The following is an 18295-nucleotide window of genomic DNA, read 5'->3' as shown; positions in this document are numbered from 1 at the left end:
ATTTCATAAATGTAATTTTCATGATTCATTCAGCCAGCATTGCCCATATCATACTATATGCTTGAAATGAAATCATAGCTTTTAAATGTGTTCAGTACAAATGCTCATTTTCGTGTGCAACCATTTCAAATGCATTTTTGTGTATTTTTGGGTGGGATTGTAAACACATGCTTTAGAAAATGTTTTGGTGCTTGAACTTAGTAATGTTGAACATAATAAAGTGGAGTGGGTGTTGTATAGCATTTTAAGACCCTAGTGTAATTTTCCCGATTCATGCCATTATATAGGTATAAATCACCATATCCTTATATAGGCATATAAATCATAACCATATTTAGACATAGCTCATGCAGTCCAAATACGGCATGGCTACTTCCACTAGTTCCGAAAATCCACAACGATTTCTTGGAAAACTCGGCTTCAACAGCTAGGGACTTCCCCTTGCTTGAATATTGATTTGTCCAAGAACTCATGGAGTTTTCAAAGAACTGAGACTCTTTGATGACGTTATTATGTCCACCTTTACGTCAAACTCGGCACCTTCAAGGTATAAATATGCCCACACTTGCCATAGCAAACACACGGTGGTTTGGAGCAGTTCGACTATCTACTTGCCCAACGCATCCTGCTACAGCAAGTGCTGAAGGAAGCCAACCCTCCAGCAGACGCACTGAGAGAGACGCTGTCTTTTCTCTTGCAGAGAAATTCAGCTCCAGTGTTTCCAAGCTACCCTTGCGGGTTGTTGGGAAATCGAGTCCTGAGATTGAACTCCTTCGTTCTAAACCAAGGTACGGAGCTGATTAGACCCTAAGAGAAATCTTGGATAGATTCTTGGCAAAGAATACTAAATTTATGCTACACCTTACTTACTTCTTCCCTCGTACCAGACTTAAGGTAGGGACATCGGGGGAGACGTAATTTAGAAGCACCAGTTGAGTACTTTTTAGCCTTTGTTATTTATGTATGTATTTATCTATGGTCTAGGAATCATACAATGCTTTTACAGTATTATTTTACAATACTCTTCTTACTGTACGCATTATACTTTACAGCCGGTATTACGATTGTTGCAGTTCATTTCTTCTGTTGAGAAAGAAGACTGTTCAATAAATACTTTTATTGAAAATGCCCATCTATCTATTTCTCTGCACTTCTGGTGAAACGAAGCATGCACGAATCACTGAGAAAAATATCTTTCTATTGTTTCCACTACTCTAAAGATCAGTTTTATCTTGGGGAAACAAAGTTGTCATGTTTATGCGGTTGTCAGAAACTAAATACCTTCTTGTGAACTCTAGATAGTTTCTAGTGACCTCTGAGCTAGCTGACACTCACAATTAAGTTTAATATATTCGATAGTGACCTAGTAGACATAAGTCCTACGTCACATCTATAGATATATTATTCTAATGCGTAGAGCCTATTGGGAATATAGGAACTACACTACATTCATTGACAGTCCTTATTCAGTAATGTATCTATGAGTTGTAGGTTTCCAAGGTCGATATTGTTCACAGGACTGGTCTGGGAGAATCTGCTAATATTGTAGCTTATAACATAAACATGGAAAGGACAATGGAACTTCTGATGGTGTGAATAAGGGGTTTTACCCAGAAAAATGTGTGAAGTTAACTGGTGTTCTCACAGGTTGATGTTGGCCACTTTTCCTTTTAGAGGTACAGACCTCTATGTTTTCTCCTTTGATTTTTTACTGAGTGTGACTTAGGCTAACATTTGTTTCTCTATCCCCTGAAGACTCGAGACCAATCTTCTGTAATGTTGACACCTTCCCACATTTGTATCTTTTTCTGATACTTTTAGACATGATCACCCTTATTAGTTTAGACTTTAAAATTAAGTGACTTTAGATATTACTCATGATCTGAGACTCTTCTCTGAGGACCAGATTCTACAGTTAAAATTCTGTATTGCTGTGAATGAACTCCTTGTTTGCTCATGCGGATGCACCTGAACTTCTTTAGGAGGTTTGGCTATCCCGTTGTCCTATATCTTTACAGCATGGTATTGAGATTCATATACATTGTTCTGATATTTAACTTGTAATAACACCTTTTAATGGAATTCCCTGATTCCTAGTTCTTATTGTGTAACCAGATGGGTTACACTGTGAATTAGATGTGTTTGACTAATGCTAGGCATGCGATGCGAGGACATGAACACCTTCTTTGTTAAGAAGGTGGAAGCCATTTACAAATCCTTCCCTATACCCCCTACAGATTCCGCTGCATCGGGCTTCTCCCCCACTTTTACTCTGGCAGCCATCCCCCTATTTCCCAGGATGAGTTCCTCAAGCTGAGTATGAAAGTCAAATCGGGCTCCCCTATGGATCCTTTGAGGCCTGCCCAATTTAGGGACTCCCTACCTGTGATCTTTACGCCTCTGTGTCAGGTAATCAACTCCGCTTACACCACTGCGGTAAAGCCTTTGTTATGGAAGCAAGCTCGGATGGTCCCATTGCTGAAAAAACCTTCACTGGACCGACAAAACCGGAAAGCTTCTGGCCTACATCTTTACTGCCTTGGGCTGCTAAAGTTGCTGAGGCCCACACCAATAACATCCTCTTGGGCTTTTTGAACAACACTGGCGTCTTGGATTGTTCCCAGAATGGTTTCAGCCCTGGCCACAGTAATGAGACTGCGTTCTTAGCTGTGACCGAACACCCGCGGACCATTCTGGATGAGGGACAGACTGCGGCCCATATACTGCTCGATCTAAGTGCCGCTTTTGATACGGTCCCTAACCGGACCCTCTTACGACGCCTAGAGGAAGCTGGGGTGGTAGGTCTGGCCTTGGATTGGTTTAGCTATAAAGAAGAACAAAACAGAATGCCCTTTCTGATAAATGAGGCCCAATTCGGGTCCTTCTATTAAATTAGCAGAAATCGGCTAACTAAGACCAGAAGCAAAGAATGCTAAATCATTTATAAAACAAGATTCATTTTTTATTTCATTTTTTTGGATAAATATATTTTCTTACAAAGAATAATAACATAAATGACACAACATGACAATGCAAAGCGGTTATATTATTCAATCAAGTTCACATACCTCCCTTCATACATTCATAAGTACTCAACTGTCTCCATACATTCTTCAATCTTACAAAACTTCAAAATCATACAAACATACTCACACATCCATCAATCATTCAACATATTTCACACTATAATTGCCAGATGTTCAAATGATGGGTTCACTCCTGAAGATGTCTCCCAAAACATGTAGGAGACTAGACGACCAAGTTTCAGGACAGCCTTGAAGCGCCAACGCGCGTTTCGGTGCTCGGCCAAATATGTGGCCACACCTTCATCAGGGCACACGAGGGAAAGGACAAGGGGGACGAACAAACATCAAATAATCTGAAATAAACAAAATCTCTTTAGGCAAATATACATTCATATTCATTATTATTTATCACATAGTGTTAGTCACATTTCATAGATTCAACATCATTATCGTGTCATGCTTCTGGTAATCATCAGTGAGCCCAAAACTGCATCATAGTTTCATTTTAGTAGTTACAATTAAAATTAAAAGGAACCCATAATCTTCAACAGAACACTGAGACGGCTCTCTTAGCTGTGACCGAACACCCGCGGACCATTCTGGATGAGGGACAGACTGCAGCCCACATACTGCTCGATCTAAGTGCCGCTTTTGATACGGTCTCTAACCGGATCCTCTTTCGACGCCTAGAGGAAGCTGGGGTGGTAGGTCTGGCCTTGGATTGGTTTCGATCTATTCTGTCTGACAGAACATTCCAGGTCACTGCCCCCCCTTCCTCTCCCGCACCCATTCCATCAAGCAGGGGTCCCTCAGGGCTCGGCATTGAGCCCCGTACTGTTCAATCTGTACGTTCAACCCCTGGCTGCGGTGGCGAGGGACCATGGCTTGACCATGGTCTTGTATGCTAATGACACGCAGCTGGTGGTGGCCCTCTCCAATGATTCTACGTGGGGCGCTGCCAAATTTAGGAGCGGTATAGTGGTGGTCGCGCAATGGATGACCACCAACTGCCTTCAACTTAACGCTAGTAAGTCAGAAGTGTTGCTGGTGGGGAGAGATACGGGGCTCTGGAGCACGGTATGGTGGCCGGTGACCTTGGGCAGCGCCCCCACCCCTAAGTCGGCTGTAAAAAATCTTGGGGTCTGGCTTGACTCTAATCTTGGGTCCCAGGAACATACTAAGACGGTTGCAGGTACTTGTTCCGGCCAACTCCGGGGACTGAGGCCCATGTTGGGTTTCTTTGATCCACTCATCCGCCAGCTAATAGTTCAGGCGACTATTTTGTCCAGGCTTGACTATTCTAACTCACTCATTCTAGGTGCCAATAAGGCACAAGTGACTCGTTTTCAGCAAATCCAGAATGCAGCCGCCCGAGTCCTGTTGAGACTCCCTAGAACATGTTCCGTGACGGGTGCAATGCTTCGCCTGCCTTGGTTACCCATGGCTAAAAGGATTGAATCAAAAATGCTATGCCTGATTTTCAAAATACTAAAGTTGGCATCCCCTGAGATTCTGTCCAATCTACTGGTTCCCTATGTGCCCGCCCTCCAGCTTCGCTCTGCTGAGCAATACTTGGCTACGGTCCCCCGAATGAAGCGCCTCAGAGCGGGGGGGGGCGTTCCTTTCGGTATCTTGCTGCTAAACTATGGAATTTCCTCCCTATTCAGATCCTTCGCATGGATTGCTTGCTGACCTTTCGTAAGGCCACCAAAACCTACTTGTTCGCCATGGTTTAGTCTCTAGCCATCTTCTGACACTGCTATCAGCACCGGGACGCCTCTCCGATGAGGCAGCTGAGCGCTATATAAGAATACTTAACATAACTCCCTTCATCTCTCAGTCTACAAAGAAAAGACCCATCGGAAATTAATGGTAAGACGTTGGCCCAGCGCTGGATCATCAGCCTCAAGTCTTGTAATGAAGACCCACATATCACTGAGAAACACTTGAGCACTACATTCTACATATTGGGATAAGCTCATGCACCATATTTGAAAGAAAGAAATTAGGAACTAATGTTTGAAAACCATGGACATAAAAGGACTAAAGACAGGCACAGACTATAGTGAGACAAAGAACATGGTACAAAATTATTTTATTATTCTTATTTCATTATGATAAAAAGCACATTTGTCATTTGGAAATACATGGTTATTATGTGCATGCCTTCATTAAATATGTGACTTATTGTCTACATATGTAGGCTACTGTTGTCAGATCCTGTACAGTTTTGATAATGATATGACTAGAATAGGGATCTATACAAGATTAATTTTGAAGATATTTATGCATTAAAACATGGCTGAAAATGTCAACTACGCGCGTTTCGGCTGGAGGCCTTCATCAGGGAGCCATGTAGATATCCAGGTTGACCTGTACATATTTAAAAGATAAAAACAATAGTGGTGCTTGTCAATGTCCGTGAGAAGTCCTAGGTATATACATTTCGAAAAAATACAATACACATTTAGTGGTAATACATTTATACAGTTTTTAGGCATAGAGATAATAAATGCCTTATGGAGGGGAAACAACAACAAGAACCTGGCCTAATATTTACAATTTATATACAATAGGTTCAGGTATCAATTTCATTTTATCCATTCCCCTATTTTCATCCATTCCCCTGTCCCACTGGTTCACTCTCTGACACATCCCACGGGCCCTTCCTCCCTCAGTCTTCAACTCCACCCCTTTCAAATTATGTCAACTTTGAAAGCCTTCGCTGTCAAGTTCTTCTCCCTACCTCCTTCTCTGTTAAATATGTTAAACCCATTGTGTTAGATAAATAGTATAACTGTGTCTGACTTTGTCAAGCGAATGCATTAATCCAACATTGGTTATAACACCTATTGTATATAAATTGTAAATATTAAGCCAGGTTCTTGTTGTTGTTTCCCCTCCATAAGGCATTTATTATCTCTATGCCTAAAAACTGTATAAATGTATTACCACTAAATGTGTATTGTATTTTTTCGAAATGTATATACCTAGGACTTCTCACGGACATTGACAAGCACCACTATTGTTTTTATCTTTTAAATATGTACAGGTCAACCTGGATATCTACATGGCTCCCTGATGAAGGCCTCCAGCCGAAACGCGCGTAGTTGACATTTTCAGCCATGTTTTAATGCATAAATATCTTCAAAATTAATCTTGTATAGATCCCTATTCTAGTCATATCATTATCAAAACTGTACAGGATCTGACAACAGTAGCCTACATATGTAGACAATAAGTCACATATTTAATGAAGGCATGCACATAATAACCATGTATTTCCAAATGACAAATGTGCTTTTTATCATAATGAAATAAGAATAATAAAATAATTTTGTACCATGTTCTTTGTCTCACTATAGTCTGTGCCTGTCTTTAGTCCTTTTATGTCCATGGTTTTCAAACATTAGTTCCTAATTTCTTTCTTTCAAATATTGTATTTATCCCGCATTAGGAACTCTAGTCGGGGATACCCCCTCTTCCTTACATACATAAGCTCATGCACCAACATGAACTGTACTTCAGAGACTCAGGCATACATGCAGTGGGCGAATTGGTCGGCATCGAAGGGTCACGGCGTGCCCATGCTTTTTTTTATTTAATGAAAATAGTTCCCCTGCTTTCTTAACCGTCTTAGAGGGTTAATTCCAATCGCTGGAATGCTTCTGCTTAAGTGGAAGGTTGAGAGTCTCCTGTGCTGTGAAACCAAGTGAAGGGAAGACAGCTAAACTAGCCTTCTTACCAGGGTGCCAGCTTACCTGAAAGAAATGTAAATGTGCACAACGGGTCAATCTGCAAATGCAAAGGGAGCTCAGGAGATCGGCATTGGCTTTAATTAATGGAATCCCTTGATGCTTTCTGATGACAGATTTATTCTTTTTGAGTGGTATTGGAAAGGAGTTACCAGCTGAGCTGTTAAGTGTGCTTATTAAAAGGGCATAACACAGGCCCCCTGCTCCACAAGGGTCTGTGTTACTCTTAATAATTCTCCACTACTCCAATTAGGAATCAATTCCATGGCTCTCTGGTTACAGACACAGACCTCTGCAGTGAATTTACAAATAGAGGTTTCATAACGTAGGAGAGTGCATTTCCCTTCGAGTAGCTTAACGTGCACTTATTTTACATTTAAGCTATGTATTGTTTTATATAGTTACCTGAAGGTGAAAGACATAAAAAAGTTACAGAATATTTTGTTTTTAGTCACGACTGCCCCTCCCATCCCCCCTCCCATTGTGGACAGCATGCGGGTTCCCTTACTTTTTTGATGCACTTCCATTGCCAGCATTTTAGAAGAGGTAAGTGGAGATTTAAAAAATATATATCGGAGAACATAATCCTCAGCCTTTACAACCAGCGTTTCAGAGGCGCGGGCTTTTAAGGGTTTCTTTCATTTCTTTTGAGCCGGTCCGTGTTTTCACGCCAAAAGCCAGGGAGACACGGTTGCGTCGCTACCCCGTGGAGATGACCCGATCCGCTGACACTGCGTCACAGGTCGAGAGTGCGCGCGCTACTTCTGTGGGCGGGGCCGCCTGGGCTTCAGCCGTCAGCTCTCGTCAGGTGGGCGTGTCCCAGCCAACCGAAAGAGCGCTCGATTTTTTTTCATTATTTTCAAAAAAAGCTGAGGAGGTAAAAAAAAACGGCTTCTGAAGGCAAGGAGCGGTGACTGCGGCAGCTGATCCTGACAGCAACTTGTGACAGCTGGAGAAGGCGAACGGGAGCTGGGCAGTGATCGAGAGACGGCAGGGGCTCGGGCGGGAGAGGGTCGCATGGGTGGATGGCTGCGGCAAAAGCATGTCGCCCCGTGTGCTGCTGTCATAGCCCGGATTGTGATGAGGATCTGCGAGCTGTCAGACCCGTGACAGGGGATGCCGCCGACATCTGCAGCCGTAGCCTGTCGCAGCAGTCCCGGGATCTCCTGCCAGGGACAGGCTGCTCCGGCGGGGACTCCAGTACGATGCATGGCGGGTCTGCTGCCAGGGACACCCTTCTCCGGCTTGGACTCTTCAGTGCGGTGCTTCGGAGGTCCCATCTGAGAAGTGGTGTGCTTTTCCTGGAAATGAAGGTCGCACGAGGGTCACCGGAGCCCTGTGGGGCACCGGCTCACTATCACACCCTCCAGCCGTCCCTGAGGGGTGAGGGGGGAGACGGCGAGGGAGGCTGTCACTGTCTCTGCGACTCCAGGGCACCTCAGCCCATGCCAGAGAGGAAGGACACCTGTGACTTTAGTCACCTCAGCCCAGGCTAGAAGGGAAGGACAGCTGCTTTTTGAAAAGTAACGGTGAGGCGGAAGAGACTGGCAGCCAGCGCGGCAGTCCGGATTGGGCGGGAAGACGGGAGCCCGTCGTTGGCACTGCTTACCAGGCTCCCCGGTGTGCCCAGGCGGCAAGCTGCCTCTTCCCCCCTCAGCAGTGTCGCCGACACACGGGAGCGGGATACGGCCACGGCGAGAAGTGTGATACAGGAGCGACACCTGCTCCCATCTGACATCCGAGCCGCGCTCGCCGTTGTAACGCGGGTCCGATCTGCTTGAATTCTCAGCTGAAGCGCATAGGATTATTGGGGCAATATTCGAGTGGTCACAGCGTGAACGTGAAACATGAAACTAAAAATATATATATATATATATATATATATACGTTTGATCCTTCAACTTAGCTGAGCCTCTGTTGACGGTTAAGCATCGCTGCCCACTGGCTCAGTGACACTGCTTTTCACAACTGACACTGGGACACATGGAGGCTGGGAGAACTTGTCTTGAGATGATCGGCGCAGATTTGGTGAACTTCGAGTGCAGTGTTTGCTGCGGGACCACCGGCTGGCTTGTGACATGCAGAGATTGGCACGTATACCTCGCTCATATTGTTTCTTAAGCCCCAAACTTCGCGTCAGATGCCATTTCCTCAGATTTGGGAACGTGTCTTTCCAGTGCACGGGGGTTTTGCCTGTGTGGTTCTTCTTCAGAAAGAAAGGAACTTCCAGAGAGGATCTATTCGAGCAATGTCATCATATCTTGAACGTTACTGAGCAAACTGCAGATCGTAACTCGCAGACATCGTGTTGGCGCAGTGAGCCCCGTCCCCTCGGTCTGCCTCGGTACACTTGCCCCTCGCTGGCAGTCCGAGGTGCCCAGGTACGCACCGGAAGCGGCGGCACTGCACTCGGGCGGTGTGCCCCTCTGACAGCGCCTGTCTGGGCCCCGCGGGTCACGTGTCCGGGCCGGGGCGGCTCCCTGGCAGCGGCTCCTTACGAGTATTTACTAGCCGCGGCGGTGGCGAGCCTCCAGAGCCGGAGCAGCCCTCTGCGCCATGCCTCGCTAGCGGCTGGGATGGCCGAGCCGCTGGGGGACGAGCTGAGCTCGGCCGCAGCCCGCGGGGACCTCCAGCGGGTCCGCGGCCTCCTGCAGGACGGGGCCAGTGCCGACGCCAGGAACCGCTTCAACAGGACGGCGCTGCAGGTGGGTGCGAGGTGCGTCACCGGAGGGATGGGGGCGGGGGCGCCCGAGGGCCGGGACTGCGGGTTCCCTCAGGGGGCTGAGGATAAGGAGAGGGTTCACCTGGGGGTCGGGGCTGCATAAGACCGGGAGAGCGGGGGTCACCTGTGGGCCGACGTCTGCAGTAACCCGTCTGAGGGTTTAAGGAGGTGGGTAACCTATGGACTCGAAGCTGCGGAAGCCAAGGGACCTGTCTAGAGGGGCTGGTTTGAAGTGGAGGGTGTCCTTCTGAGGGTGCCCATCTGAGGGTGCCCATCTGATGGCTGGGGCTTGCAGAGCCCCCCACCAGCGTCCAGGTATCCCACTGTCTGGCGCGGTATGACGTATGACGTACGTGAATGGAAAGGGCACCCCTTGTCCATGGATAGCTGGCTCCAATATTGTCACCTGTCACCCACACATTATGTATCACTGCGAGTGTGTGTTCCACTGAGGTTAGCCCCCCGGACCCCACCCCTCCGATGGACAGCACCGGTTGGTGAAGGGTGGGCCTACTGTAACTGCGCAGTGACATGGCTGCGAAATTCAGCGCCTCCTGCCAGGCAAACGCACGAAATATTATGTTATTATTCAAAAGACCACACAGTCACTGTTTTTAATTTCGACTAACAGGACACATAAGTGCAATGTACCAACACGATTTCCTTCCCCTTGTATATTCCATGTCATTTCTATACATAATTGTAGACGAGGTAATAAAACAGCAAAAGAACACATAATTAAAAACAACAGTATATCACATTTGTACTGGAACCTTTGGGGGTGGGGGGACGTAGCTGTCGAAGTAAAGATGCGGAGCCGCAACCCAAGCTCACATTCCTAAAGCCGATGAAGTTAAACAGATCAACAATTGTCAGGTGTGTAGTTATCCATCCCATGGACTGGATTGACTAGAAATGCAAACTTGGAGCCATCTTGTCTTATTTCTTGACTCTCCTGACATATGTATTACGTACTGCAAATAGAAGATATTTTCTATCTTAACATAGTATCTAACTTTTAATAACCTACTCGTTGAGGTATGATTATAGTACACCGATATAACTTCTCATATTTGCATGCACTGCTTTCTCACGACCATTGTTTTCCTTAGGATTCCAGCTTTTTTCAGGAGAGTGTCCAAATTAAGGCGATATTAATGCGTACACTTTACAAAGATTGACACATTGTAAGCGAAACCCTTTATTTTAGGAAGGCTGCACAGGACGATAAAGCGCCACCCCATGCGCTCCATTTCGTCTACGTGCCATCTAGAAATTATAAACGGCGGCTGGCTACGGATTCGAGAAATAATCTAGATTTTCATAAACTAATCTTCGATGCGTGACTCCTTCCTCGGTTATATTTTGGAGGCTAGGTAGAGGGAATTGATGGGGGATTCTCGTACAGGTCATGCCAAGTCTAGAGCACCGATCATGGCGGCGAGTGATAATCGTCCTATTGGCGGCAGGATGCAGGGTGTGTAAGCAACCTGCGCTCCCACCGATGGCGAGAGCATGCACCGGGGAGGCGAGCCAACAGGCCTTTAACACGAGTAATTGACCGGCACATAATCTGAGCACGTGTGCGTGTGCCCGTCCGCAGGTCCAAGCAGTGTGGAGAGTTTCACCTCCCGAGGTGTATTATGGTCAACAGCTTAATTTGTCGTCGTAATTCTTAAAAGACTGGGAAGTGACTGAGGAGCCACTCTTTTCGAAAGAGGTCTTTTCTGCATGATGTGCCCACAGTACTACAGGACGAGGCCCTCTGCCTTTATTTAAACTGTGTTGCAGACTAAGAAATATATATGACACGCATCGTTGTCTAACGGATTTTAAATATAGGCGCAGCCTGGATTCTCATACTGACGTACAGCTCTGCGTGCCCCCTAAAACGTAAATGCATCTGATGTTGCAGTTTATTGAATAACCCAGCCCTGGATTTGGCTTGCTTTTTTCTTCAGGCTAGACTCCTCCTACGTACACATGCAACAAAATAAACAACGGGGTATGCACATAATTGGCATTAACAGTGTCTCCCCGATACATTTATTGTAAAATGTAAAAGTGTTTCCAAACGAAAGACAGCGAGTGTTACTGATGTGGGAGGAGCAGAGACGCACCAGCTCCGTCAGATCTCTCTATGGCTGACCGAATGCACTAAAACACGTCCACTCAACAAGTGATGTTTCAAAGCACAGGTGAGCTTTCTTTTAACGCTAGATAGATTAGTAGATAACTAATTGAGGTTCTTACCACTGAGATATATATGGGTTATGTTTTGCCCCTAAAATGGTATTAACAATCACTCGCACATGCCAGCCACTCTTCCACCCACACGCCGAAACGTGATGGGTCACTGTCGCCTCATGCAAACCTCCGTTTTTCCATAGATGCCACCCGTTTACCTGCTGAATGCATTTTACCCTGAGAAGTGCGCATGTTTTAGTTTATTCCGGGTGAGCAAAGCCTCTGACCGCTCCACCATGAACCGAGGCCTTATTAATAACGAGAACTTGCTTCACAGTAGCACAGTTTCCAACCAGTTTGTGAGTTAAATAGGTCGATGCACAGAACTGTATAAAATATTCACCCTGTCTTTGAATACATACTCCTACGTTTCAGGAAATACATCTAAGAATTGCACAGGGAACGATAGTAAGAGGATGTTACCTACTGCACATATAGATTGTCATGAATTCTATACACACTGTGTTTTAAAAAAATAACATTTCTGATCACAAGTTTGGGTTTATGTTGTTATTCGCTGGTGTGCATTAATTGTGATGTTGTGGTATGTAAAACATTTCTTGGACAACTGTAACAAGGGAAAATAACTACAAACCATGTGTTGGCAAATATCTTACCATTTTAAGAGCTCGTATTCAAACTGCAGTGAAAATGGTGGATTGGTGTGGCGTTTCATTTGACGAAAAAGCTGGTTTTTAACCACACACGGTTAAAATGATAGCACTACATTGTATTACAAATTTAATAAACGTGTATAAAGTTATGAATAAAAGTCCATTCGTCGTTGGTAACTTCATGTAAATGTATTGAAGATAGAAGTTACAGGAAATAAAGTACATAAATAATGAACCCCACCAGGAGCAGTCTGAATGTCGCTCAAACCAAACTAACATTCCAATTCTCAACGTTCCAACACACACGTAACCAGGCTGAGCATCACATTACAACGTGATGAATGAGCTTTTTGTCAAATTTGGTGAATATATATATATATTCCAACAAATAATTTTGTCAGTTCCTAGCATGTTTAAACGAGGGTTTTCCATCTGTCCCGTTTTTTAAGTATGTTTTAATAGTGTTAGGTGCCAATTACCGATTTATTTATTGAAGTAATTAACATTACATGAATTTTACATTTTTTACAGCCAATAAAATGGTATGCACACTGTAGAATGCTGTCGCTAACATGTCCATTGGTGCTTCGGTGGACATCTCACCCTCTCTCCCACTACCAACTCTAAGAGTCGCAGGGCTCTTCAAGACCATTAATAAACCCTGATAAATATAGTAACAGTTATTCAGGTCTGTATTTATAAAGAAGCGAGGTATTTCTTGGTTGAATTATGGAACTAAGCCATAATTATGACGACATTCCCCTGCCAACGAGATGTTGAAACCGCTGCTGTAAGCATTATAGACATTTCAAGACTAAACTCTCACTACATTTTTGAGGCCTCGTTTGAGGTTTGGCCACTGCACAAAACCACATAACATAACCTGTAAACTCCACGGTTCCTTTACTCTGAGTACAGCATTTGGAACACGTTATTTTGTTATTTTACACAAGTTTTGTAATAACTTTACTGCCATTTTAATATTTAAAAGGATATGACGGACTGTATGAGTCAGCAGACGCTGTAATATACGTGTCGTTCATTTGCTTGATGAAGGACTAGGCTGCATGGATGCTGCTTGGTTTGCTCATGGCAAAAGCCGTGCACACCATTTTACGGACAATTATATCACTAGATTAAAGCATGCTTTTATTTATTATGATGCAAATTTAATTGTGTGTGATTGAGCTACACTGTAGGGGAAATAGCACTCCAAGTTGAAGTGCCAAAGGAAAATCGTTCCATCGCTGTCTAAAACGTACCCCTTCAGATGAACATGGACATTTTTTCTAAAGTTCACATTCACTCACACCTGAATATTTTTTGCCAGTCCCCCAAAATGTTGGCTACGGAGGCAAACGTGATTATCGGGGGTGCATACATGTTAAGGCAAGTATAACATTATTGTGTACATTTTATGCTGTAATCTACATCATAATCTATAGCAAACTTCAATGCAAATAAATACAAATTTGGCAAGAAGATAGATCTTGGATTGGAATATGGCCCTTTGTGGGGTGGTGTAAATGTGTTCAGGCTCTTTTGAAAGAAGAGCGTTTAAAGTTGTAGAGATAGCTGATGGGACTTAGAAGTGAGTGTACTTTTATTCTGACTTCAGACATCTCAAAAGTGAACTGAGGTTTACTCCGGTGGTCATAGCCGAGTTCAAAACCCAAATCACGGCTGTAGGGTCTCCGCCCGAAACCCCAAAAGAACATATTTTTTCATTCGTGTGGTTGCAATGCGAGCGACCCATCAATGGAGTATTAAACATACAAAACCTAATTCAAGATCCAACAAATGATGCCCAACAGGAAGGGTTTACCTCCTCCCCCTCCCTCGTGAAATATGTGAAGACCGTTGTTTGTGTGTGTCAGAATCAAGCAGAATCTCTGGCAAAATGGGCGCTAAAACGTGGTTTATGTGACAAAAGCTAAGAACCGTCTCTGCAATTGGCCAACTGTTGTGTCGTCTCCCTCCCCACCCAATTTCCAGAAACATAAGGCACCAACTGTCAATCTGCAGCAGAGGAGCTTGGGTTTAGGGGTTTAGGGGGTTCGGGATGAGGTATCCAATGTAACGTGATTTTAATGCCTCATACTACTTGTAGGCCGAGAGGGTGGTGTGTGGCTGACAGTATGGCCAAATCAATCAATCAAGCAATCGGTATTGTAAGCGCGCTACTCACCCGTGGGGGTCTCAAGGCGCTGAGACCGCTTCATTGGACCATGCTGCATGTTACCCAATGTATGTTCTACATTTTTTAAGAGTTTTCACCCATTGCTCCGCGTACTGTACCAATGCACAGACACAGTACATGAAGTAAAACGTTTCCTTCTGCTTTAGAAAATGCTTTTCAATATTACTTTATTTAAAAAAAACGCTGGGACTTGCCAGGTGCACCACAGAATGGTTCCAGACACAATTATGTCGCAGAGCCACCATGGTGAAGGCAGGGCGTGCAGCATCCTGCACGAGCTGTCACGCTGGCACCCGCATCGCGCCTACACCCGTCTTCTTGTTCAGAGAGCGCTACACGACCATGCGCCCTGGTCTTAAAAAGGGTGTGTGTCTGTGTAACTGTAAATGCAATTTATGATTTACTTCAGACTGACACGTCGAACCCTAATCAACCTCATGGTTTTTTTTTTTTTACATTTTCCTTTATACAAGAGGCACGATTTAATACGGACGGACACCCTTCTTTTTCTTAGCTATTTTAAATATTAACCCACGCAACGATGAGATGTTGACCTCAGTTTTATATTTGCAACTCAAACGAGCCGTAAAAAGGAAGGGATAGGTATTTTTGAAAAATGAAGAGGTGCTCCAGTCCTTGCTGTTCTTTGGCTTTTTGGGTGTGTAATGTTGTAATGGCAGACCGGCATGCACTTTATACAGCATTTATAGGTGCGCACATGAACTTTAATTAGACTAAGTCGAGTGGTAGTAGCTTGGCGGTGCCGTCTAAGCAATGAGTACGAATTTCAGTAAAGCAGACTCAGCCTTTCCGCTTTCTAAGGACAGTGAATTGATTACCATTAAATAGGCTAACGGTAACGCCTGTTATGGCAAGCACTTAGGAACGACAGAAATGCGGTACTGAGCGCTACATGAAAGCACTTTAATATTGGGACTTTAGTTTTTTCAGATATGTTAGCAGTAAATAAATCTATGCTTTTTGTGTCTTGTGAGACATGCCCAGATCATTAAATCTTTCTTATTTTCCCAAGGTCATGAAGCTCGGCGTTCCAGAAATCGCCGAAATCCTTCTGCACAGTGGTGCTGACCCCAACCTGATGGACCCTACCGGTTTTGTCGTCCTCCACGATGCGGCCAGAGAGGGCTTCGCGGACACGGTCCGGACTCTACTGCTCTTTGGAGCCGACGCCAAAGCAAGGGACAGGGAGGGGAACCTGCCTTTGCACCTGGCCGCCATGGAGGGCCACCTGGAGGTGGTGGCCTGCCTCCTGGAGCACACGGACAGCACGCTGACACAGAACGGGCAGGGCCACACGGCCTACGACCTGGCCAGGGCCCACAAGCGGGAGGGCGTGGTGAAGTGGATGGAGGAGAACCCCCGAGCCTAAGGCAGCCATCGCTGCCCAGGTCATGTTTCACATTTCATTAAATGCAGCAATACTGTGACAGGTTAGCTGTGCACACGGGCCACAGCAGCCTTGGCTTCGCCTCATCTGTAGGTCTACGCTAAAACCCTTGCCTCTTCGCTATCTATACCGCCTTCCAAGCGTGCTTTTTATTCCTCTCTCGCATATTTTATACTTTTCAAAGCCGACTGTTTAATTTGTTTTATCTAAATAAGCAAAACATTAAACATACTGTGATGCGCATCCCTCAGTTGTACCAGTCAGGCCCACACGAGCCACTGGCTTATGACACTATCAGGAGCTGTAGAAACAGGCTATTCCGCATTCGAAATATCCTACCCAATGTTGCATTTGCGTACTCGGAAAATGAAGGCTGGAGACCCCACTGCAATTTGAAGTAATAGAAAAAAGGGAGGAGCGTGTAATATACACTGTATATACGAATAAAATGTTTAGTTCAGGTAGGTGGGGTGCATATTTCTGCTGTACTGAGTTGTGTAAATATTCCCGTCTCCTCGGAAGAAAATCACGAATTTGTCTGTGTAAAAAGTTTTGTCTGTTAGAGAGACTGGCAAAGCAAGATGTTGGAAATAACTGTTTAAATCCTTATGTAGCAGTTCCAGGAGATTCGGAAACGACGTGTCTATCCTATACAATTAAAGGGTCGCAATCTACTATTTAAAATAAAACCCCTGTGTGTCTCTTTAATATATATTGTTAGGTGTTTGTCAAAATGTATAGTCAAATATGATGTTGGGATTTAAATTATATTTAAGCCTCAAAGCAGATCAAGGTCCTGCCAAGGATTCCACTTTTTGTTCAACAAACACCGAACGGACGAAGACAAAACTAAACAATTGCTAACATTGTGTATTTTTTAAACGCATGTGGTTCCAGTGGCTTTCTTTTCACTTAGGCGATATTGTGTCATCCGATCATCACACACATACGCAAACAGCATGAAGAGACCAGGCTAGCACACCTACGAGAGCCCATGTGGCACATATGAGGGAATCAAACTACTTATGTATATAATCGATATTGTGTAATTTAAATACTTAAACATTTCTCTTAGAGGAGCAGCACAGAAGGTAACCGCCACCGATCGTTTTCATGAAGTATGCATGGGACATTCACGTCTTCTATTCTTTCACGGGTCAGGCGACGGAATTGAATTATTGAAGCACCGTCGCTATTTCAGTGTGGCATCGCTCAATATTAGAACTATAAATGTGGGTGCACGTGGTCGGCTGCCCCAGATAGTGCCCGACTGACGTGACGTGTGCTTCTCGAGCCCTCCCTGCACGCCCTGACGTCACCCAATGGTCGCCACCCTATAATCACATCGACTTTAACTCTGGCTAGTAAAATGCAGCAACTTTACACTCATGTTAAGTTTTAACACCACCACCACCGTAAAAAAAAAAAATCACCCTAGATGGTTCAACCCTAGTGTAGCAGGTGCGTGGCCAATTCATCAATCAATCAATCAATCAGTCATTTGTAAAGCGCACTACATACCCGGTAGGGTCTCAAGGCGCTGGGGAGGGGGACACTACTGATAGAACAGCCAGGTCTTGAGCATCCTCCTGAAGGTCAGCAGGTCTTGGGTCTGTCGTAGGCTCAGCGGGAGGGTGTTCCATGACTTGGCGGCGAGGTGGGAGAAGGATCTCCCGCCGGTGGTTGTTCTCGGATGCGTGGGACGGTGGCTAGTGAGAGGTCGGTGGAGCGTAGCTGGCTGTTGGGGATGTAGAAGGAGAGCCGTCTGTTGAGCTAGGCTGGGCCGGTCTTGTGGAGTGCCTTGTGTGCGTGGATGAGGTGCCTGAAGGATATCCTCTTGCTGACGGGGAGCCAGTGTAGGTCCCTCAGGTGGGGGGTGATGTGGCCGTGGCGTGGTACGTCGAGGATTAGTCGTGCCGAGGTGTTTTGGATGCGTTGTGGTCGTTTGATGAGCTTGGTCGGGTCTCACGCGTAGAGAGTGTTTCCGTAGTCGAGTCTGCTGCTGACGAGGGCCTGGGTGACTGTCTCTCTTGTGTCTGTCGGCATCCATCTGTAGATCTTGCAGGGCATGCGGAGGGTGTTGAAGCAGAAGGAGGAGATGGCGGTGAGCTGCTTGGTCATTGAGAGCGTTGAATCGAGGATGATTCCCAGGTTGCGTGCGTGGTCGGTGGGCGTCGGGGCTGCTCCCAGTGCCGTCAGCCACCAGGAGTCGTCCCAGGCTGAAGGGTTGGTGCAGAGGATGAGGACCTCCGTCTTGTCCGAGTTCAGCTTCAGACGGCTGCTCGTCATCCAGTCAGCGACGTCCTTCATTCCTTCATGGAGG

At 45.4% G+C, this 18295-nt stretch overlaps 1 protein-coding gene across 1 annotated transcript; it reads left to right on the top strand.

The window, feature by feature from the left end:
- Nucleotides 1–7672: 7672 nt before the first annotated feature.
- On the top strand, nucleotides 7673–16661 carry CDKN2C (cyclin dependent kinase inhibitor 2C). Its single transcript, XM_078671287.1, has 2 exons — nucleotides 7673–9486; nucleotides 15598–16661. The coding sequence occupies exons 1-2, from the start codon at nucleotides 8860–8862 to the stop codon at nucleotides 15952–15954; spliced, it is 984 nt and encodes a 327-aa protein (XP_078527413.1). The 5' UTR covers nucleotides 7673–8859; the 3' UTR covers nucleotides 15955–16661.
- Nucleotides 16662–18295: the final 1634 nt, after the last annotated feature.

Source organism: Lissotriton helveticus, chromosome 1_2, assembly GCF_964261635.1.
Source record: "Lissotriton helveticus chromosome 1_2, aLisHel1.1, whole genome shotgun sequence".
NCBI classification, from domain to species: domain Eukaryota; kingdom Metazoa; phylum Chordata; class Amphibia; order Caudata; family Salamandridae; genus Lissotriton; species Lissotriton helveticus.
The sequence above is the reverse complement of the archived record's forward strand: the minus strand, read 5'-3'. Positions and strand labels throughout refer to the sequence as shown.

What these genes read in the sequence shown, in the direction of transcription:
- CDKN2C (XM_078671287.1), top strand. Translation starts at nt 8,860, where the DNA reads ATGCAGAGATTGGCACGTATACCTCGCTCATATTGTTTCTTAAGCCCC. An exon ending in TCAACAGGACGGCGCTGCAG is followed by an intron (nt 9,487 to 15,597) that starts GTGGGTGCGAGG and finishes TATTTTCCCAAG; the next exon opens with GTCATGAAGCTCGGCGTTCC.